Source organism: Syngnathus leptorhynchus, chromosome 11 (assembly GCF_054491065.1).
Source record: "Syngnathus leptorhynchus isolate UIUO chromosome 11, UIUO_Slep, whole genome shotgun sequence".
In the NCBI taxonomy this organism is placed as follows: Eukaryota; Metazoa; Chordata; class Actinopteri; order Syngnathiformes; family Syngnathidae; genus Syngnathus; species Syngnathus leptorhynchus.
The window spans coordinates 4000853-4023906 of record NC_141205.1 but is presented as its reverse complement, the minus strand read 5'-3'; the positions used below and the strand labels follow the sequence as shown (position 1 = coordinate 4023906).

At 42.5% G+C, this 23054-nt stretch overlaps 1 protein-coding gene and 1 non-coding gene across 3 annotated transcripts; one reads left to right on the top strand and one right to left on the bottom strand.

The window, feature by feature from the left end:
- Nucleotides 1-1909: 1909 nt before the first annotated feature.
- Nucleotides 1910-22320, bottom strand: fgd5a (FYVE, RhoGEF and PH domain containing 5a). 2 transcript variants are annotated; one of them, XM_085924916.1, is made up of 21 exons: nt 22054-22320; nt 18092-20657; nt 14249-14363; nt 13695-13753; nt 13331-13361; nt 11420-11571; nt 11180-11336; nt 8562-8652; nt 8422-8472; nt 8282-8340; nt 7733-7804; nt 7577-7645; nt 5538-5621; nt 5388-5467; nt 5190-5286; nt 4935-5072; nt 4679-4781; nt 4463-4599; nt 3737-3865; nt 3387-3541; nt 1910-3151 (listed from the first exon to the last, which is right to left on the bottom strand). In XM_085924916.1, exons 1-21 carry the CDS (start codon nt 22061-22063, stop codon nt 3115-3117), a joined length of 4392 nt encoding a protein of 1463 aa, XP_085781042.1. In that variant the 5' UTR covers nt 22064-22320; the 3' UTR covers nt 1910-3114. The 2 variants fall into 2 exon arrangements, with proteins under 2 accessions (XP_085781042.1, XP_085781044.1); XM_085924918.1 differs by having other exon boundaries at nt 3764-3865.
- On the top strand, nt 4267-4338 carry trnae-cuc (transfer RNA glutamic acid (anticodon CUC)). The gene has a single exon. It is a non-coding gene; the product is annotated as a tRNA-Glu (tRNA).
- Nucleotides 22321-23054: the final 734 nt, after the last annotated feature.

Sequence of the window (23054 nt, the reverse complement as noted above, 5' to 3'; positions counted from 1 at the left end):
GGATATGCAAGCAAGTTTTTTTCCCCCCAATCATTTCTCAGCATCCCCACGCGAGTGGAAGGAATGTTTTCTTGTTTTTACAAGTCTTGTATGTGATGCTTTACTTGTCAACACAAAAAAACCTGCTGGGACTTCACTAATTCCAACTTGATGTTGAACCAGTTTGTGCAATCATAAAAATGACAATCCCTCATAATGTAATGACCATAATTTCCCCACAAGATTGGCACAGAAAACAGTGAAAGATATAGTTACTTTTATATTTGTAGCATGAGGCACATTTTAATATTTTGTATAATCCGAATTGGCAAATCAGAAACGAGTTTGACTTTACACAGGAAGGCCGGAGCCAATTTCTGTGTCGTCCACCTCAGCGACTTTTGTCATTTTAGGTTGACAGACGTGTGCTGTTTAACTGACACTTAAAACGCCTTGAGCTAAATTATATATCCATCTTTGACATATATTTACCAGTAGCAAACACAAACACACTGCTTGCCTATTTTCCACCTTGCCAGAGTCACTTGACTCTCCACTGTCAAACCAGTAATCTAACACAATCCAAAAATGTGCTCTAAATATTTACGCTCTATATTGAATCGCCTTTTGTGTGAATGTTATTGAGAAGCGGTGCACTGAAGGAGAACAAAGAGCGGGGCAGTTGTTCTGGAAATGCCACTTTTCTCAGGTGTGCTAGCAGTGAAATAAGATTGGAGATTACTGTATGGAAACTTTCCAGCCACACTAGTTCTCTGTTACCCGTTTGGAAAACTCCGACTTGGAAGAAAGGGCCCTTTCACCATACAGCATGAATATCCATTGGAGGATTCTAAAGGCTCAGTAAAACATTAATAAGGTTTTCTCCTCAAAGTTTATCACACTTTAACCAACAAGAGTTGTTCCAATAGAGGACGAATATGCTAAATTGCTGTTAGCCTCTTGGACGCACATCTGAAAGTTTTGACTAATTATGCTTTGGGCAAGATGTTTAGCGCGCTTTCCGTGCCTTTAAATATTAATCGTACTTTTTATAGTCTCGGTGCAAGGCAGGCTGGCTTAATTGTTCAGTAAATTATCGGAGCTGGGTTGTGTTACCCAGAAGTCTGGCTCTGATAGGGAAATCTGGTAGGACTTGAAAAGTGAAGACTTAATTATAGCCCGGACTTGAACTGTTCGCAAACGCTTCGTTCAAATCAACTGATAAAGGCCATTAAAAAGGAAATTTTACACAATAATGTCCACTTTTCACATGGCTGCATCGGGTGGATTTAACAGAGGCAACTGGATGTCTCACATAACGATGGATGTTTTAGAGGACAGGCAAGGTGACTGTATTGATTTAACATGATATGACATCTAAGAAATTCCTGCTTCTCATAGTAGCTGAAATGTTTTGACAAATTATCTCAGGAATGTAATTCGGTGGTTACAAAACAAACTATTATTATCACAAAGAACAACAGGGGAAAACCTTAAAACAAAAACAAGTCTCATGCAGAGTCAAAAGCCAAAAAAAAAAAACAAAAAACGGGTGTTGCACTTGATAGTGTAGAAAACAGTAAAGCTTTTTGCATGTTATTTTACATGGATGTTATTTAAAAAAATCTGCATTGTGGGTATGCTGCTCTTTGCTGGATCAAAGAAATATGAACCTAATAGGAACGACATCAAACGGTAACGATGAAACCCACAAAAATAGGTCAACTACGTTTTAGCTTAATGTTGGTTAAGGAGAAAGCAGGAATGTCATTGACCATCACCGTTTGGGTAAAGAGAATTATTAGAACACGAAAAAATTATTTGGAGATCCTGAAATTATTATACTCTCCACTTCAAGCCACATCAATGTTTTATTTCAAATCAGTTTGGGGATTTGCAAATAATAACGACCATTGCATATTTTGGAGAGTTTATTTTAATATGCATCTATATACATAACATTTACAACGCACTGTATGCAAGAGGTACAATTTTATGTAATACTTACGGTCTGGCAAAAAAATGAAATGAATGATAATATTTCAAATATCACAGTTTCACTTCATTTGGACTCGAGTTTTCTTTTTTTTTAAGTTGTACTATGAGATAATAAATAGTTCACAATATGATGTTGTAAGCAAATTCATTTTTAGAAAAAACATGTCATACAAATGTGACATATTTTTAGCTTTGCATTAATAAATTTTAATTTAGAACTTTTAGAGGAATAAGTATAAGGAAGTGTAAAAGTTCAGATTTTGTCATTGGCAGATTCTGTCATGTAAATCAAGTAAGATTCAAACCAGCAGTATATTTACAGGGCTAAAATGGCACAATAGTATATTCATAATTTACCTCTGCTGTAATTGACCACCGTAAAAATATGAAATAGTTGAAAGCTATAAGAGCAGATAAAAAAAAAAACTGTTGACATAAGAGTAGTACAGTATTGTCTAACATTGTAACAATTCTAATTCGATATCAGGCACATTTATCATGAAACGCAAATTGCACTGAATGTAACAGGAGGAAATAAATTGGCACTTGATAAACACTTCCATAATTTCAAAAACCTACAAATGCAAAATATGTTCATTATTACAGAACTGTTGCAGAGGACCAGTCACTACATACAGTATAAATGTATGGCCTACTTCACAATATATACCCAGAATAAGCTTGACTTGACACTAGAGAATGGCTCCGCCCCTTTTTTTGTTGTCATTTTAGCTGCTGCCAACAATTGAGGCTTTGAAGAAAATGTCTTGACATTCTTTTTTGCAGTGACACCACAGTACATCCACTTGCAAAGGTAGAAAAATAGAACTCAAGTGGACAGACGGAGATAAAATTGTTTTCGTTCTCCGGTGGGAAAAAATGTGAATAAGATCTTACGTTGTCCTAGCTGCTCGTGAAGAGTGGACACTCAAGTGAAGACTTGGCACATTGAGAAAACACAAAGTGTGCCCTCGTTTTGACCTCCTTACCAGTGCGACTCTTTTCGACGTGGTTTCTCTGTTGAGCTTCCATGACAGTAGATATGGATGAAGATGACAAGACAAATCAATCAGGTTCTAGCGACAGTCCATTGTCAGAATGGTTTTTTTTTTTTTTTTTTTTTATCCTTAGCCGGTGCTATAAAACTGTAGCCTCCTCAATGGCGTTGACCCATCTGGAAGACATAACGGAGAAAAGAATTAACCAGCGTAACTAAAATACATGAAAGGATGAATTCTATAATAACCAGAGAACATTTCATTCATCCATTTTGTCCACCCCCAACCCCCACATGGGGCCATAATATGATGATGATCTCGCTTCAGTAGCCGTGCCAGGTTTGATTCTTGTGACTCGATGCGCTCCATTTCCAGTCTGGATATAACAGTCATGTCAAGAGTGACGCTGACCTGCGTGCCGTGTGATGATCATCAGCCCTGAAGGTGTAGTACAGAGTTTTCTTGTGGTAGAGCTGGAACACGTTGCTACCCTCATCTCCCTCGGGTCTCTCGGTCAGCTTGACGGTGAAGCCTTGCAGAGGGAGACTCTCGGAGGCCACTTTATCCTGAAGGAACGTCCAGGAGTGTAAGTGAAATCGACTTCAAAAGATAATCAGATAAAGAACAGTGAGGGCAAAGAGTCCCTTAAAAGGTCACAAAGGGAGTTTAGAAGGAAATCTTGAAATGTGAAAACAATTGTATTCAGTGAGTGAGTGTGTGAGTGGTTTGGGGCTGGTGTGGGAGACTCTGTGCCCCCTCACCTCACAGGCTGTGAAGGTGTAGAGCACCTTGTCTTTGAGGAGGAACCACAGCCGCTTCCATTTCCTCTTGCTCTTCTTTCGACGCTGTAAAATGCCACTCATGGTGGAGCCCTCCACCCCAACAGGCAACTGATAATACATGCGCAAGGCCAAAAATCAATCATGTGGAATATTGGAAAAAAAAAAGTGCAAAATAGATTGACTGTCAACAAAATGTCACTTTTGTATCAGATGCGCACAACCTTCTGTAGGTCCCAATTACTGGGCAGGTGGAGATCAATTTTTATTGAACTGGCAGGACTGGGTGTCACACTGATTATGTAAATACGTTTTGAACAAATAGATATGTGGTTATCATTGATTAATAAATAAAAATAAAAAAACAATAAAAAAAACAAGCATTGCCTTGACACAATATAGATTGAGACGCCATAGTAAATTAATGACCTCTACTGGTCAAACTTTGGCAATGCATCCTGCATTCAGTGTTGATGCCATGAATTCCTCAGTAGTTTCTCAGATGACACAGCTCCCTGGTGGTCTAGTGGTTAGGATTCGGCGCTCTCACCGCCGCGGCCCGGGTTCGATTCCCGGTCAGGGAACTAACTTTTTGTATTAACATCCCAGCTTTTGCCCATAGTCAGCTGTGCTCCATCTCAGCCATGACCATGAGGACAAGTGGTACAAAGTATGTGTTGGTGAACTTTATCGGAACCTGTACCACACCTGATTGAGGGATATTGTGCTTTTCCTGCTCTTCCAAAGACTCTGCGTCTGCAAGCTTTGGAAGACAGCAGAGAGGGGACGACTGGCCCGACGAGTTGGCGGACTTGAGTTGCCGCATGCCCCTGACATACTGCCCCCTATCATCAAACACAAGAGACCTTTTAAACAACCAACTAACAGATTCCTAGACACTACATTCAATTCTATGAGCCTCACCTCTTTTCCTGAGCTCGGCATAGCAGTGGTCACATACTTTAGCCACTCTGTCTTTGAGGTACTTGAGCGGATATCTATTCCTGGAACAAGCTCGACACACTACCTGCAGAACCAGAATACAAAGAACGTATTTGTGACACAAACCATCTGAATTTAAACGAATCATGGCAACAAACTGTCGTATAAAAGAATCGCAGACATAATAGCAACTAGAGCAAAGTTGTTGATGTGTGATTGCTAAGCGAGTAAATCGAACCTTCCCACAGGCATTGCAATGGTGTCGTCGAAGAGTGAGACTGAAGTCAGAGGTGCAGTTCATGCACATCATAACATGAGACACTGGCACCAGAACTGGAGCAGCTTCACCCAAGGCCATCCACAGCTTCTCACGGGCCTGTTGACAAAGAAATTGAATGGGAAAAAAACAACAGTGCAATATGTTTAAATTTAGTCAGGATTCAGGGAGGAATTTTTCACTCAACAGAAAATATACTTTTCCATCAAATCTCACCTCATTACAGGGTCCCCCAAATGTACAGAGCCCCGCAGCGTGGTCCGCAATGGCTCGACTCAACGTGTGGAACCAATCCTCCCTCTCTCCGACTGAGCTAAAAAAACAGCAAAAAAAAAGACAACGTTTAATAAACATATGATGACAATCAAAAGTGATTTTGTTTGACAGGAAATTCCAAATGAGAGTTTCATTGACCTGGCAGAGAGCGTGATGGTAATATCGGACATTTCGATCTTAAGGCAGTTCAGCACGTTGTCAAGAACAGGTTTGCTCACCTGCGTGTAGGGGAAAAGATTCCATCAACAATCATATACAACAACTGTAGCATATGAAAAACAAATGTACCTTCATTCCAGACAGTGATAATGTGTTCTTAACCCTGTATTTGCCATCCTGCTGCGGGTAGGTGTACAGCATTATATCATTCATCTGGAAAAGGTCACACATAAAAAGACACAGTGTGTTAAAAAAGCCTAAGAAGAAATTTTGTTCCTCATGCACAATTTGCAGTATCGCATATCTACCACAAGATAGTGCCAAAGCTATACCGATATTTTCCAAACCTCAACGTGAGATTGGTTTTTTTCCCGTCGTGCCAAGCAATTCCTGGCCCTTACTTCATTTATATGGATTAAGTTATTTCCTTTCCCAGCGTTGACTCAACGAAGTAGCACCCAACTCCCATGAACACTAAGCGCAAAGTAAGGCAATGAAGGCGTTTATTTAGACGGAAGAGCACAGTATTGTTATTCCCTGAACACACCAAGCGTCTATTGTATTGTGCATGAGAGGAATTTCATCCCCCCACGGCCCCCCCTCCCCGGGAAAAAAAGAGATGACATAATTGGTCACACCTAACGTGCGTTCTAAACATCCGCTGGGGCTATAAAGACAGCATCCAGGAATTCTTCACCCTGCGCTGGGTTCTGAGCCTCCCCACGCTCTCCCAGCATTCTCACCCCTACGCCGTCAAAGGAGGTTGGGGTGGGACGGGCCACCTTCAACATAGCACAACAAACAAACACGCTCGGGAATATGTTGCCCAGGCTGACCATGCATAATAGCCGATCCTGACCGGGACCTGTGAACTCTCCTTTAAAATGGCTCTAAAACACCTAATCGATCACTGCTGTCTCATTGATCTTTCACCTTCGTTCCCCCTGGGAGCTTTCGGCATCACTTGCCTCCCTTCAATCCATTCGTTGTTCATTTAGAGCACAAATATCAAAACCCGAGGTCTGCTCCTGCGACACAGTCAACTGTTATTGGTCTCTGCAGGTTGGCATAAGATACAAGTGATTCGTAATGAAACAATAGAGTGAGCGTCTCTATTTCATGGGATGTGTTTGTCTAACACCCCACGCCCCCTTCAAACTCTTCAACCTTCCCCTCCCTGCATTCTAGAGCCTGTCTGGCCTTCACTTTGCTGTCAGTCCCCTCCCAATACACAGGAAGCCAGCATCCAGTGACCCACACCAAACATCCTGTAAGGAAGCGGTGCCCTGGAAAACAAGTCCTGAGAGGGGAGGAGAGTGGAGAGGGAGGCCCTCGCTGGTGGGTGTGGTGCCCAATGGAGATTTTACAACTTTGGCCATGTGCCCTTCCATAGTTTGCAGAATAACCTCCGCCCCAAAGTCCCTAATATTAATGCTCGCAGGTGCTCTTTGCTAAGGTGTCGAAATGACAACAAAACATTTAGCATCTTGCCGTTCTTTGGGTTTTTCCACCTGATGGAGGACAATCAGTTATCAAGCTATTATCAAGCATTTAAAGAGAACGAAAAGAGCCACTTTGATTGGTTTCGAATCAAGTCAGCTGTATTCACGCCCACAACGGCGCATAGTTCCCTTTTAAAAATGCGCTATACTGCAACAGCTTGCACGGTTGTGTGAAAATACTAAAACTGCGCAAGAATTTGGCATTGGATGGGAAGCTCTGGAGGAATTCATAATAGAGTTGCCTGAGACGATGCCAGCTTTAAATGATCTGTTCAATATTTACTGTATGCTGTTAACCCCTTTCAGCACAACAATAATAACTTGAATCGGAACTGAGGAAAACAGCTAGCCCCGCTTGGCCTGATCACAACGCCGCTAAATCTCACTAATTAACACACTGCATCTTGTTAAAAGCTTCTGTGTGTCGTTGCCAAGCAACCAGCAGACAAAGATGCATTGCACGCTGTCAGGAAATAGTGTAATTCTCCTATAAAACTGCAAATTGTCTTTACACAATTAAGATGAGGTGTTGATTAGCTGGATTTGAGTCGAGCCAGGCTGGAACCACAGCACTTGCATTTAGCAAAGAGCGAATAAAATTAACCTTTGTGTTTCGATAATTGAGGAGTAGCACAAGGTAAATTCTCAAAAGTTAAAAAGAGTTACCAGGAAAAGATGTCTTGGCTGTCGGCTTTTTCTCGAGACCTTCATGAGTGTTCCCTCTTTGACAAACATCTGCCAAGAAAAAAACATTGTGAACCAACTTTGCTTTTTGGGTTCTGATAGTAAACATGGCCAGATGTGCGGCTGGACTTTGCTCACCCTGCCAGCCTTCAGAAGGTCCCTCTTGCCTTTCATGCTGTATTCGATGTGGACCATACGCAGCAAGTTCTCCTGGGAAATTGGAGTGAGAAACGTGTGAATAGAATGAAACTACCCTTGTTTGTTTGTGAATGAACGAGAGGTTGGCGGGAAGGGATGTGATAGACGAGACTGAATCGCGAGGTGCGGAGGGAGATAGAGGGAGTTTGTGTTTACAATGTCTGTCAGCCTCCGTCTGAGATAAACACAACAGGCGAGCCAACGCCAGGAACACGGCCATCTTGACAGTGAGAAGTCACCGAGACACGACGAGGGGAGGATTTTGAATTATCTCTATAAAAAGCTCGTGTTTGAAGGAGGCTGTAAATCTTGTCCAATTAAACAAAGATCCCCTTTACAAAGACACAATTGGGATCTTTGAATCAGCTCAACATAGAGGAATCAACTTCTAGTAGTAAAAATTCTCTTTGGTGGATGTTCATAAAAATGTGTTGTTTTTTTTTTAATGACAACTTCAATCAACACATATTTTGCTTCCATGTATCTTACCCCCTGTTTCAGATTATCATTGGCTTGGTCTGCCACCTCTGACACAATCACCAAGGCAGCTGCAACACAAACAAACAAATAAATAGAATAAACATAAGATGCATCTCAAAAATCAAACCATCTTGATATCACTGGTTTACCTTGTGTGTCCTCATATTCTTTAGAATCAGGTGAGAGGTTGTTTAGGTAATCTGTGGATGGAGTCAAAGACAATGCCATGATGTAATTCCGATCCAAATAGTGTGCATCTCCTTGAAACTTGGCCGTGTTTGTGTGTTACCTGTCAGTAGCATACGATATTGCAGCACTCTCACGATGACCTGCAGCAGTTGGTGCTTCAGTGGCACTTCAGCCTCCTCGGGACTTTTCCTCTGCAACATTAAAATAAAATAATATTGATTTTTGATTAACATGAGTTTTATAGATTTGAAAAAAAAAAAGAGATGGAAAGAAGAAAATATATCTTTCACATCTCTCCAGTGTAATGCAAGGCAAGGTCAGAAGGAACCGAGGCAATTGTGTGAATCAAGGTGACCTTCAAATCTTTCTATGAGATAAAAAAAAAATCCCATTCCTTTTCTCTGATGACTCATTTGCAGGAGAAAGGGTGGAGAAAAAGCACACAATCAAGAGAGTATTGGAAAATCAATCAGTCTAATTGTCTCTGACAGGTATTTACACCCTAAGGGGTAGCAACCCCCCCCCCCCGCCACACACACACACACACACACACACACACACACACACACACACACACACACACACACACACACACACACACACACATGCACGATTTTTTTCCATACAAGTCATCAATGTCAAAAAAGTCCCTTTCTGTCTTTGCTCTCCCCCTCCCCTTTCTTTCCTGACCACCACAGCGGGAGTACAACAATTTAGATTGGTTAACCCACTTTCCACCAAGCATCTGCTCTCCTCAAGTGTTGCATGTAAATTGTCATCCAATTGACACTTCTTCAGAGGAAGTAATTCGCCGATGCGTGCCAGAGATGATAATTAGCGTTTGGCTTGTTTGGGCTAGTGAGCCGGAGAAGAAGAAGAGTGATGCTTCACGTTGTGATACAGACACCCGTGCAAACAAGCCTACCTTTCCAGTCTCTTTCACGGCCAGCTGATTTGCTGTCCGCACACACAAAACCGATCTAATTGGGGAGTTGTAAAGGACTCTGCTCCTCTAATTACTTTCTGTCTGCCTCATTGCCCAGCTCGCTTGCCTAGCGAGGCATTCACTCAATTCCACCTGCTGCGGAGCTCTCGCTGGCCACCTTGACCTTCTTGCACGTGACAAAAGAGGCCACACAGGCTGTGTCCATCTAAAAATAGATTCATAAAAGCAGCTTCACCAAATCCATTACAATGGTATCGCCCCGTGGTGGCCAATGTTTATAGATGCTGCGGCAAACAAGGTCCGAGCTGTGGAGAGGAGGCACTAATCCTGTAAGAGCTTGCTGTGATCTGATCAGACTCTCGGGATACTTCATCATTGTCACCACAACCGCAACGAAATTACCAAACACTTCTACTCCGGGGCTTTGCAACATGTTGAGAGTTTGCAAAGTAGATCAAATGCGGTGCAATAATAATGAACACTGTCGCCATAAATGATAAAAAAAAAAAAAAAACATTCAGCAAAATTGATAATTGAACGTTGTCTCTTTTTGTGGTAGGTCACCCATACAATCCGCCTTGCTCTCCCTCGACGCTCCTTCTCTCTCATTATGGAAGGGTCACACTCTCTACGCTCGTCCCAAGGCGGTGGCTCTGACACAGCAGAGAATCCATCACTTTTTTTTTCCCCCCACAAAACAAAACTGCCCCACGAGGCGGGAAGGCAGATGCACAAAAATATCCGATGAGGGAAAATACAGAATGTGCATATGTGTTGGCAAGTGTGCTGTAAAACATGGCTGCTGTCAAGCCTCCTTCTCCCCACGTGGCATCTCTCACAGCAATAAAAAAAAAAAAAGCTTCCTTTGATCAGACAATATCTTTTCATGCATTCGTGCTTCTCTGTAGGCGTCAATGAGGCAAAAATGAAGTGGCTCATTAGGCCCAACTTTTTATGGAGCTGATTAATAGACAAGGCCTCGAATGACAAAACATGGACCAGGTGTTGAAAATATGCCAATATTTTCCAAATCTTCAAGTGTTCAGTTCACTCTACTTTTTATGTAGATTAGCTCGTCTAGCTTTAAGAAAGTGTTGTTTTTTTTTCGCGAGAAAGTGCAGCTGCTGTTAAATATTCATGAGTGCAAACAGTTGGTGCATTGTCCACTCCTTTATACCAAACTCGAACGACTTGGAACCGCTGTGTCAACAAACATCTCGTAAATCAACGTACGTGGAGGTAGTAACGCGGACATCTGAATGCCGTTCGCTCGCTCGAAACAGGGATGCTATTTTGCAGGCCAGCATACAGCTGCATAGAAATGAGAATCCCATGTGCTTATCTTTTCTCCTTATCTTAATATCCTGCCGTTTTATGAAACGCTGTCAATGTTTTCATTAACGATATTGTGCACATTTACTTTCCAAATGCTCTGAAGAAGTGGATGAAGAAAATATATAGAATACAATCAGCTGTCAAGCTGATTACTCCTTTCATCCAAACCTTTGCTGCCTGATTCTTTCAGAATAAAGACATCGATAAAAAGAAAAGAGATAGAAAGTGTGATCAAGACAGAGGAAATGTCATTCTATGGACAGAAAGGTAGAAAAGAAAAGAAATTTAAGGTCAAGTCTGTTGGATGAGTGCAAAGGAAGGTAGCGGGCGGACGGATGAAAGCGAGGTGTCCTTTCACAAATATGGAAATTGAGATTTAAAGAGCACGGCCTCACGATGGAGGGTTCCGGGTTTGAATCCTGGACAATATGATTTACCTCAAATTTCTTGACAGTGCTGGCAAAGGCTGGGTTGACCTTGCAACTCGCCTCCAGTAGAGACATGCTGCGATCGTACTCAGAGATGAAAGTATCAAACACCTTGAAGTCCTCGTGACGAGATAGGATCACATCCGCCACTTTCTGGCCTTCCTCCCTAGACACAAGAGCACGATAGAATCTCTCTAAAAAAAAATAAAAAAATAAAGTGGTTTTGGTATTGTTGACGGTGTTACGTACCAATGATCAATACGCTCCTCCAGCTCAGTGAGAATGTTGCTGTGGAGTGTTAAGACCTGCGAAAGAACACCTAATATCTCCACCAACGTCTGATGGTCCAGAAGCGGACCCCCATCCTCGGCCACGGTCTCGGCCACTGCTGGCCTGAAGTCCTTCACGAGATAAAAAAAGACATAAAATAAGATGATTAGAAAAAGATTACTCGTAGGTTGGAAGCCATTAGACAGAAAAAAGGGGGAGAGAGTGAGAAAGGAAGTGTGTCCACTTTCCAAAATATTAGGTACACCTTGAACATTTTCAAATCAAATATAAAATAAAATGTCCGAAGATTCGCTCGAAACTGGCACAGTATAGCTTGAGTACCCAATGTTGTGTCCAGTGAATGTTGAAGAATGTGGAAAAGGAAAGGAAAAGGCACTAAGGTCAGGTCTTCCTAAACATCCTTCCTGCTGCCCTCCCTTTCTTCATTTTGGGCTCTGTCCAAGCATTCAGGAAATGAGGAACTGTCTGCATGGGACACACCAGCAGGTGTTGTTGCGTAATGGCCTTGGTGCCAAAGCACTGACAGTCCACTGGACCTCTGGAGCCAATCACTTGTAGTTTAAAGTCCAGACATGAAGTGAATCAAGGATGTTCAAGTTAGTCATGAGATCATGTACTGGGATCTCATTCCAGTTAGCATTCATCGCATCTGCCTCAGACAAGTTCAGCCACATAGTCAAACAGCTTCAGCTGACTCTGTCTCCTAGGTTACACAAACATTAACTCACCGTTTCTATTCGATGCGGCCTACCTCCATTTTCATCACGTAAGGCTGGTCAAGAAGCAACACGAGCCGCTTCTCGAGCGGCCGTAGAATTTGTCCAGAGGTCAAAGGTTACCAGTTACAAATACCAAAATAGCGAGCCTCATATGTTGAAGCGGTTGTACGAAAAATCCTTTAAAAGAGGAGCACAACCTCCCAGCACAGGCCCTGGAAATTCTTTGTGTTCTTGTTATTCCTTATCAGACAATGGAACAATAGCTCATATAACTCTCAAGCACCCCCCCCCCCCCCCCCCCCCTCACACCCTCACCCAAAAAAACAAGCCACTGTAATGCTTCCAAGTTAAATGACTCCATTTTATGCACTTCAATTGTTGGTATCTAACCACACCAGCACACTTTTTAAAAAAAAAAAAAATTACAATTCACAATGTTACAGAATAATGCATTCGTGGACCTTCAATAAATGTCGTCATTGTCTGGTAGCGACGGGGGAGCTTTCAGAGTTTTGGAATAAAGTAAAAGCAGCACTATTGTCATATTTCTTTTAGATTGAGTGAATTCTCTTGCATAATATTTGCATTCTTATCGTTATCAAGTGATACCTCATCTTTCATACTGACAGATAAATCACTGCGCAGGTGCATGCATAAGAGATTCAGGGTAACCTCGTTCAAGGTTAAAATACGGATGGCCTCTTCTGAGTTCAATGTCACGTTTCATTTTTAACAATACTCCATCATGAATGCAATTTATGCATGCTGGGGGCGTTTGTTTAGGCAGACCTGCGAGGGGGCGGGGCATTGAAGTGAGATGACGTTCAAATCTTATTGTAGCTTTTTAAATCCCACATACTTCAGCTTTAAGTTCAGTTACCCCTCCAATTTTGTCGATCAGGTAAGTAAAGATACAAGGGACAATACCAGAAGGCGCCTGTAAACACACAGCATCGCTTTACAACTGACTCCATGTTAACTTTGTCAGAACCAGGAAGTAGATCTCACTGCAACAACATTGATAAACCTCTGCAAAGCTTTACGGCAGGGGAGGGGCGAGGGGACGCAGACAGAGGCCAGGGGAGTAGACTCGCATGATAAAATGTTATCAGCGGATTTTCAAGAAAATGGAAGAGGAGGGGGTTTTTACCTCTTGAAGGTACTTGAGGGCACGGACATGTCTGAAAAAAGAGAAAAGACAAAATGAAATGAGAAATTGAATCTTCCTCAGGAATTCAATGGGGGATGAATATTCACAGCTTGCTTGTCTCTCAGCAGTTACACAAAAGAAACAAAGTTCCTCCATCTAGACGTATACATTATGGATGACGGAAAACTCACATTAGATGATTAGTTAAAAGGAAAACAGAGCGAGGATGAGATTGCTGCTCTGCATGCAGCCTGATGGATTAGTTTACACGTGGGTGACATTACAGCAGGCAGGCAAAAAAAAAAAAAAAAAACACTTTCAGGATGTGTGCTTTCGAGTGTGATGACACCACGGCGATACTCACAGTCGTTCCGAATCGACGAGCTCCTTGGCGACATAGAACGCTCGGGATCGCCCATCAGTCTACGTGAGAGCGGTGACAGGTGAATGAGCGCAGCTAATGTTCAAAGTGCACTTATTGCTTTCGAGCATTAACGGCAGCGGCCATACAGCAACCGAGGGGACTTGTAAAAAAAATCTGTCGTTTCTTTTCTTATCTCTACTGTCAGAATGAGACTGATTATTTCATTTAAGTGCAGCATGAGGGCCCTCTCAAAGATGGCACTTTTAAACACTGATGCATTATGGATGAGCAATGGCAATGATTTATAGGCTAATCAAAAGGCCTCAACACATCACATTCAAACCATTTAAAGGGTCACTCGCAAGGCTACTGTACTTTTTCTCTGTTATGCTTTCTGAACAGGGGCACTTTGGAAACAATTTCAATTCAATATAATTATTCCTTGTAGCATCTAATGTCCATTTTGTGCTATCAATTACCAAGCTGCAGACCAGAGAATTCAACAAGCAAATTAAAGTGCGGTATCATTTGTTTGGTTTTGTGCCGTAACTCACTTGTCGATCAAGGTTTTGCTCAGCAGTCCCTTCTTCCTCTTCCGAGGTACGTCCATGGTCCTCCTCAGTTGACCCAGCAGAGACTGAACTCAGCGGGAACGGTTCTGTGTAGGCGCTGCAAGACCAAGGGAGAACATCATGATAGCCAATCCGGTGCAGAGTTGTTCTTGCTTGAGAGGGATAAGAATGGCGAAAGACTCCAAAATGTCCCAAAGTGTGAGTATGAGTGAAAATAGTTGTTTGTCTAAAACTGGATGGGGACTTGTCCACCTCTCGCCTTAAATCAACTGGGACAGGTTCCAGCACACCTGCGACCTTTGTGAGGATAAGCTGTAGAGAAAATAGATGCCGGATGGTGTTAGCTGAGCATTTCCATCCCTCATATGCAGCACAGTGCCAAATTTTAATCCCTTTCCCAGTTCATCCTTTTATCGCCGACTGTGTTGAGTACGTACAGCGATAATCCTTCAGCGTGGTGGAGAAGGGGTCCGGAGGGTCACACTCTAGGTCAATTCTCTGGTAATCCCTTAAATGTTACCTGGAGTCATTATGAAAATTCTCCTAAGCATTAACACTCACTTAGTGTGTGATCTAAAAGCAGCAACCAGAAGGTACCCCAGCAACTCCCTCCAGAAAAACGATAATATGATATTTTTGAAAATGTCTTCTCAATATATCGTATGTGATTACGGTGGGAAAAAATAAAACGGCACTGGCTCATACTGAGTGCGAGTTGTTTCGAATAATGACGCCACATGAGAGGGGCTCTTCCAATCAACTTGGCATTCTTCTCTCATTTATTACAATTTTGTGGCCTGATAATGAATAGAACCCGCTGTCTTTTAAAGCTCCGCTGTGTACGTCACATCATTTTGTGTACTCGCGTACATTTGAATTTATTAGTCCAACATAGACACACTCCATTTGGTGGGCTATTACTCATGGTGGACCTCAATAAAGATAAAACCGTTTGGTCTCCAGGGTGATGTTGCCTTCAAATCTATAACAGAAGCACTTTGCCAGGGTTCTTGCGATCGTAAACAAAATCAACCAAGATAATGTCCATTTACCGGACGAGGAATTATTGAGAAGCACGATTACTTCAGGCATAGAGAAATTGAAATAAAAAAAAGAACAATTAACGATCAAAAGGTATAAAAAAAATACATTTAAACATCTCTCAGGAGTTCTAATGATTCCTTCAGGCAACCAGCCCATTTCCTCAAGACATAGTCTCCATGTTGGAACATAGAAATCCCTTTAACAGGATCATTAGTATGCTAGCAGATTGTCTTTTATAACACAACAAAGTAAATCTAGTGTGTCAAATTTAAAAGACTAAATGCGTTTCTAAAAAAAAAAAGGACCTATATTTAAATTACTTGATGACATGTAATTTAGTTGAATTAAATTATATATTAGTCCCAATCACTAAAGCTTCCCCCAACTTCGAATGGCGCTATTACAGAAAATAGAGAAAAGGTTTTCTCGCCTCTACAGGCAACAAAACCAATACTGATGGGGGAATTGTGAGAATTGAATGCTTTACTTTCAAATTGCTTTCTGTTTTCTTTAACGATTGTGCTCTTGCCTGAAGCACTCGTGCTTCTAATGTGCTAGTGCATGATGTTCTAATAAGACACATCTCCCACTTCTCTTGAGCTACCTGTTACATGACAGGTAAAAGCTTGTGCCAAAGATTATGGAGTCATAACTTTCCCCTCTACTGTACGTGTCAGCGTGAAAACGGCAACAAAAACAAGAAGTCCTTAAAACTCCAGCACTAAAAAAAACAGACCGAGTCTGCTCAGTCTGCAAGGTTCCACGCGACCACCCCGTGGTGACAACCTTCTCGGACATCTATCATGTCTCCATCCCTCTCCCCATGTGCTGCATTTCCTGTAAACAGGTTGCAGGGCTGGGCGTTTCCTCCCCGGAGATGACCTGGCAATGACTTAAGAATGCCTGGCACGGGGCCTGCCAAAGACACACCCTGTCCACCGCCTCACTGCGGAGCTGCCACCCAGTAGGTACAACAATACACATAAGGGAACGCTTTCACCCCGTAATGTAACGCAGGTCATGACGGCCAGAGCAGCGAAACGGTTTCTGCTATACAGATGATTCCATTCCAAACCAAAAATTAACTGTGCATAAGATCCGCATTTGCTTTGTTCAGTGAAACTGATGAAAACTGACATTTGGGGACAATGAATGGGCTCACAGTTGAATACAACCACATAGCGTGCACTTTCTTTGCCAAAATGTTGTTTACTGCTCATTTGTTGCCACACTGCTAATTGGCTACATAAGAGTGCCTTCTCAGCATGGGGTGCCATCTTTGACAAAGTACAAGCACACTTTACACACACATACACACAAAACCTTGGCTCACGTTGGGTGCATCATTAGTAACTTTCACACATCGTCCTAACACGACTATTTAATTCAGATGATGAAGTCATAGCAATGTTTTTTGGGACTACATTTGGAGATTGCTTTGTCCACAGTGCTATGAGGCAATTTGTTTGGTGTGACGGCTGAAATATTTTATTTCTTCTCTGTGAGAGAACAATGCGTTTTGTTGGGGTCTTCTTGAATTTAACAAATACATGAGGACAAGGACATTTGCATATATTTTGTAATATAATCATATCGAATAAAGTGACTCATGTGCACTCTCTATGCAACGAATGCATTGTAAAAATCCAAACGATGCAATTTAGGCCCATATTAACAAAAAATCCAAATTAGTGGGCTGTTAATCTTGATGAGAAATGATATTTTTTTAACACTGTCCATTTCTCTCCACAGTCCAACAGCGATAAAAGATTGTAGTCAAGATAGCATTCATTGCAGAATTAAAAAAAAACAAAAAAACAGAAAGAGAACGGGTGTTCAGGACATAGGGTTATCTACTCCAGTAATTATTTTGCAGAGTTCTCAATAATGACTCTTGTTTTTGACCACACACAGGTCATCAAGCACTCCGATTTAATTAAGAACAAAAAAGCTTGTGGCCTCACAGCAACGGAAGCTTATGGCCAGGATAATTTGGTACCGCGTGACCACGGTGATTCCTCACTCCATCGTACGCTGCAGTAAAGCCCGCCGTCCCCTGAGGGTCCAATGAATGAAAGCGAGAGGCACCGGTGAGAGTGCTACTTTAATAAAAGCATTTCTAAAGTTAACCACAAGTGTCAGGTACAGGAGAGCAATCTCACACAAGGCGCTTCCTCCCTTTTCTCTGCCTCTTCATTTACTTTATCGCATCTATCAGGACGTGTGCTGCTCTTCTTTTCTCATTTCTCTGTGAAAAGTATTCCTCTACTGCTACTAACCTCCCTCTGACTTTTAATTGCAGCCAATAATGATGATCTAATTTGAATAATCTTTGCTCAGTGAGCCATTGCGCTTATAATTTTCATCCTTCATAGGAGGCAGATGTACCCAAAGTGACCTCTAAACGTACAACGCATTAGCAAGCTTCCCCACAAGGGCTATCCCAAGAACCACCCGAGTGCTCATCTCTCATTTAACAGACTTTTACGACATCATTTTACAGGAGGTGAAGCTCGCTCAGCCACTATGGAAGTCTCTACGTAACACGTTAGCTCGCCATTAAAGGGTCAAGACTACAATTGGAGTGATTCTTACAAGACTGCAAATATTGCAGGTGAGCACAAACTAATGATTTGAAAAGAATGTAGGCCTATAAACCTCGGTCCCGCTATGTGGATTGTAAAATGAGTTGAAGCGGAAATTTACACAGAACACGCTAATCACAAAAGATAGTTTGCATCAAAAGACTCAAAAACATTGAGACGTTAAGATGTTTCATACCTTTCAGCGTCTGCTTTTGCCAGTTTGTTGTCTATCCCGGGGAAACTATTCATGTCCACGTATCCGTCGTTCTCATTGCAAGGAGCTGTCATGCGATTTGGATCTTCGAAAAACTCGGTTACAGTGTGCGATCTGGCGGGCCTGCCTGGAATTTGGATGTTCTCATAGTCTGAACTCATAGCGGGAATGTTTTCATAGTCGGAGGTGTCGGCACTGGGGAAGGAGATTGAGCGGGGTTTGGTTAAAGGCAGCGGCATGGCGGAGCGATGCGAGCGTTCCTCGAAAGACTCGACTCTGGAAACGCCTCTTCCGTAAGCTTTGAGGTGACCTTTCCTTCTCTGGTGATCTTTGTAGAAGACAAATGCGGATGGCGGTTCTGAGGGAGACCGCTGGGGGTTTACAATCGAAGACTGGAGCTGAGGGGAGCTGGAGGTGCTTCTACGGTCGAGATCTATGACTCGTGTGGGGCCGTGATGGCTGGACTCAGAAGAAGAGCGAGAGGAACGGACAGAACCGTCAGTAAAACCTTTCGAATCCGTCTTCCTCTTGAACTTGAGAGCCAGAAAACGTTTAAAGGAGATTTTCTTCTTCTTGACTTTGTCATCGGGATCATGCTGGATCAAAAGAGAAGGTGAACTCTTAGTTACCGGTCTCTTGGTGATGTAGGCGAGTTCAAAGGGTGGAGGAATGTCCACCAGAGAGGTTGGCGTAGAAACGCCGCTGGATGATTGGTGACTACGTTGGGAGAAACTTCCGGAAGAGGTCATGACACATGGAAGCGAAAGAGTGTCATCTTTCCTCTTGCTCCTAATCTCATCAATTATTGTTTGTTCAGCCAAGGACAATTCTTGACTCCCCGCTGAGCGAGAGTGCAAAAGGAACTGACGGGATTTTGTAGCTGGGACTGAGCAATTGTCTCCAGGTGTTTGGGACTGGCTGATTGGTTCGTTGTTGGTCTCCAAGGATACGGAGTAGTAGTCATGCGTTTGGTACTCGGTGCCGGTTTCCTCCGGCACAGTCTCTGGGACGTAACCCGGCACTTTACCAGAATAAGAGCGAGAACGTGACACGATGGTCTTCTTCTCTAGGTTCAAAAAGTTCTCGCCCTCAGAGTCAAAGCCAGCCTCCTCGTAAATATGCTCTTCGCTGTCCGAGTCGGTGTCCTCGTAGAAAGGCACAATGTGACAATCCAGTTCCTCGATGTCTTCTTCAAACGCCTCGGTGGTGTGAGCAAAGACTACCCTGTTGGTGAGCTCCGGGGTGCGGCCCAGGTCCAAATCTTTTGGCACAGTGATCTTGCATAACCTGAGACGAGGCTGGCAGCTTCTTCGTTGACTGAGAATGGCCTGTTCCCGTTGAGCCGTTCTTTCTTGGACGCTTTTCCCCTTCACTTGTTTCTTCTCTGGCTGTTCCTCTTCGTCCTCGTCACCTATCTCCACATAATCTTCCGACGAGGCACATTCCAACTGCTCAAAGTCATCAGCTGTCGGACAGGAAGACTCCTCAATGTCTGCGTACTCATCTGCTGACTCAGCCTCCTTTGCTTTGTCTTTATGCTGATTGCAGCGTTCAACTTCGTCCTCAACCTCATCCTGATCAGCGAGGGCTTGCTTATCTTCCAGTTGGTCCACGTCATCCGACGATACGTAGAAAGGCTCCGGGTTGGAAGTCTCGGATGTTTGCTGAACATTTGATTGATTTTCATCTGTTTCATCCTCGATCCACTCAGGGTCAGCGATGCAAGTTTGATTTGGCGGAACAGACTCGATGACAGAATACGGGCCAAAGACATCCTCGGTGCTGGACGTGAAACGGAAGCATCCCGAGACATCTTTGGTGGCCCGTTCCGGTTGCCATACTTCGGCATCAGCGCTTTCAGCCGGGTCACATGACTCACATGTATCACTGGTGTCATCTGCAGGGCCGATCACATCGTAGGGATACTCTTCGGTGACAGTCGGGAGCGTGCGGAACCCAAATCCAAATCTTCCAATTTCCAGCGTGTTGCTATCTAAGGGCAAGTTAAATATAACACCGTTTGTCTCGAGCTTTGCACTCAACTCTTGATTGTTGCTTTCTTCCTCCTCCAGGATTTCATTTGCAGGAGACAAAAGAGTGGATGCATCTTTGCTTTGACCAGTCGAGTCATCGTCAGGATTCTCCTCGTCGGTGGTGTCTGCAGTTGAACCTTCATCTGCTCTAACTGTGTCTTCAGAGCCAATGCTCTCAATGTCATTATCGTTGTTATTATTAATTACTTCCCCACTATCAGTTTCGATATCACTGACTTCCTCCTCTATCTCAGTTTCTCCCTCATTGTCCTGTTTCTTATCAGCCGTCTCATTAAGATCCGATTCCTCGTTAGAATGAAGCAGGTCTCCATTAGTGAGACTCTCGCATAGCTCCCCTAGTGGCACAAACGCATGGAAGCCTTTGGGTTTGGGGGCGACGGGAGGTTTTGACCCATGCACAGGGGGACAAGGCCTTGGCATCAGCTTGGACTGCACTCTGATGGTCAAATGACTTCGGACCTTTGGTCGAGGGACTTGCAGCGGATTTTGGAAATCTGTAAAAAGAGTAAAAATCACATCAAATGAAATCCTACACAAACACTTCACGAACAAAAACACAAATAAGGAAAGCCGTGTCCTGTCTACTAGTCAGTGACATGCAAAATGCTGCGGGGAACATTATCAGCAGGAAAAACAACAGAACCACAGCGTACTTAGAGAAACAATAACATCTCCTTGTCTGGGAAATGACACATGCCTGTTGGAGGTTCACACTCAATGGTTTCACCCCAAAGAATGCAGAAGAAATACCCCAAAAGAAAATGTATGTATTTTTTCATTGGAATTGTGAGGTGTACTCTTCTCTATAAATACGTGCAGACGTAGATGGCGTGAAGATCAATCCTTATGAAGTTTGGAATTATCATGCAACACACCCGTTCCTAACATAGTGTGCACACCCCTTGTCGCTTCCTGTTATTGAGCACCTGCCCTGACGCACATCCTATTAGACACTGTGTCTCGACATATCCATCACTTATGGTGAATTACTGAATATCCTATTTGAAATGCATTTATTGAAAAATCGGTTTTGTTTTATCTGGGCTTTTTTTTTTTTTTTTTTAAGGAGCCCACACAGGATGTCCACGGGAAGGAAATTAGCGCCCCCCCCAGTCACCATGAATGTCTAATAGTACACATTTTCATGACACAAATGAACTTCCTTTTTCTCATTCTTCAACTAAAAGCACGTAAACACACACGCACACACACGGTTGCTGAAAAGGCTCTTTGAGTATGTCAAAGAACAATAAAACTAAAGAAAAACAAGGGTCCCAGGCTGACGAAGCACACAAGTGCAAACAACAGGATATGAATTATGCAACAAGAATTCAAGTAAAGCAAATGTTTGAAATGAAAAGAGGTGACGGACAGTAGGACCTTAACAATTCCTGACACAGGAAACGATTTGACAATGTTCACATCGTTAAATCCGACCTGTGCAGCCATAACAATACTACCGTAGTCAAGGTTTTGCCTTGTCAAAAACAAGGTTTTTTTTTTGCATGTTGACCATTCAGCAAAAACTTGTGAAGGCATTTAATTATTTATTGTTTTCGAGTTTAACTTGCAAATGACCTTCTCTATGATTTCACAGTTCATATTTAATTTCCAGAAGCTCTGCAGATATTAAAGTCACTTAAAACCATTTTCCCCTCAAAATTAGTGACATTATCCTGAAATAATCAAATTCATAGAAATAATGAGAAGTTCTTTGGTACATTATATTTTCCATGCAATCACTGCTTAGAGTTGAATGGGACTTATTAAAAAAAAAATTAATACACCCACTGGGCCATCCCTTTCACAGTCACCCAAACATTTACACACTTTAACAAAGCACCAAAACATATTTGACAGTGACAGCGAAATAAAAAATGAGCAACCAACCTGTGTTCATTGTGGGACATCATCATCCACGGGAGCCGAGAGTTACGCTCATTTTTCGCTCCATTGACCGCATCCTCCGCAAATTTAATCCACAATCAAACGGAAAGACCCGGTTGGCAAAATCAGGTTTCATAAACTGAGGCAAATCATTTCGTCTCGTTTCTGTGGACAGATGATGTTGCGCCTCCCTGCGTAAAACCGAAGCCGGTGTGGAGCGTGCAGCTCCTCTTGTGATGTGAGCTTGTGTGTGCAAGCTCTCTTTGGTTTCCTGACTGAGGCAGGACTTGGTAGAGCGCAGAGTCACCCACAATGTAAAGAGGCGTTTTATTTCCTTGCACAAATCAAACATTGGCGTTTTGGATATTTGAAGCAGGTCACTGTTTGGCTATTTTTACATTTGTTTCATGCCCCACCCACACCCTTCACCGACTTGAATCCACACAAGTGTGGAGAGCAACGAACTAATTAAAAAAAATATATATTTATTATGATAACGAGCAAATAATACATTCTGGCGCAGCCATTAAAATTCCAACAATAGTGCAAGTTGGTGACTGGCTAAGTAACCAAAGCTTCTTTGTGCTTGCTGGCCACCAATGTGCCTAAAAATATAAAATAAAAAGTTATTTTTGTTCGAATAAAATATTGCCATCTGCTCATTGCCAAACGTGAATTTAGCTTTTTAACATGAAAATTATAATAATATATTTTCAGGCTTACAGATAGGATTCCTGGATTTTTTTTCCCCTCTCCTGGGGTTAAAGGGAGGCTTGATCGATACCTACAGGAGCTGGGAAATTAATTTACAAATATATTTCAGAATATCAACTAAAATGCTGCCTTGTCACATAACACCTTGACAACTGCAACTCTTCAGTCTTCCTCAAAAGTTCCTCCACAAAGACCATTTCATTGTCAGTGTAATTATTTCTTTGTAGAAAAGTTCCTAAAAACAATTTCCAAAGATTTTGCTTTTGGCCGAGCTTCCTGGCCCAGCATCT

Excerpts from the sequence above, each read along its gene's own strand:
- fgd5a (XM_085924916.1), bottom strand. Across the intron at positions 5,073-5,189 it reads TTGGGGGACCCTGTAATGAG|GCCCGTGAGAAGCTGTGGAT; the intron begins GTGAGATTTGAT and ends CTTTGTCAACAG. Across the intron at positions 3,542-3,736 it reads ACACCTTCACAGCCTGTGAG|GATAAAGTGGCCTCCGAGAG; the intron begins GTGAGGGGGCAC and ends ACGTTCCTTCAG.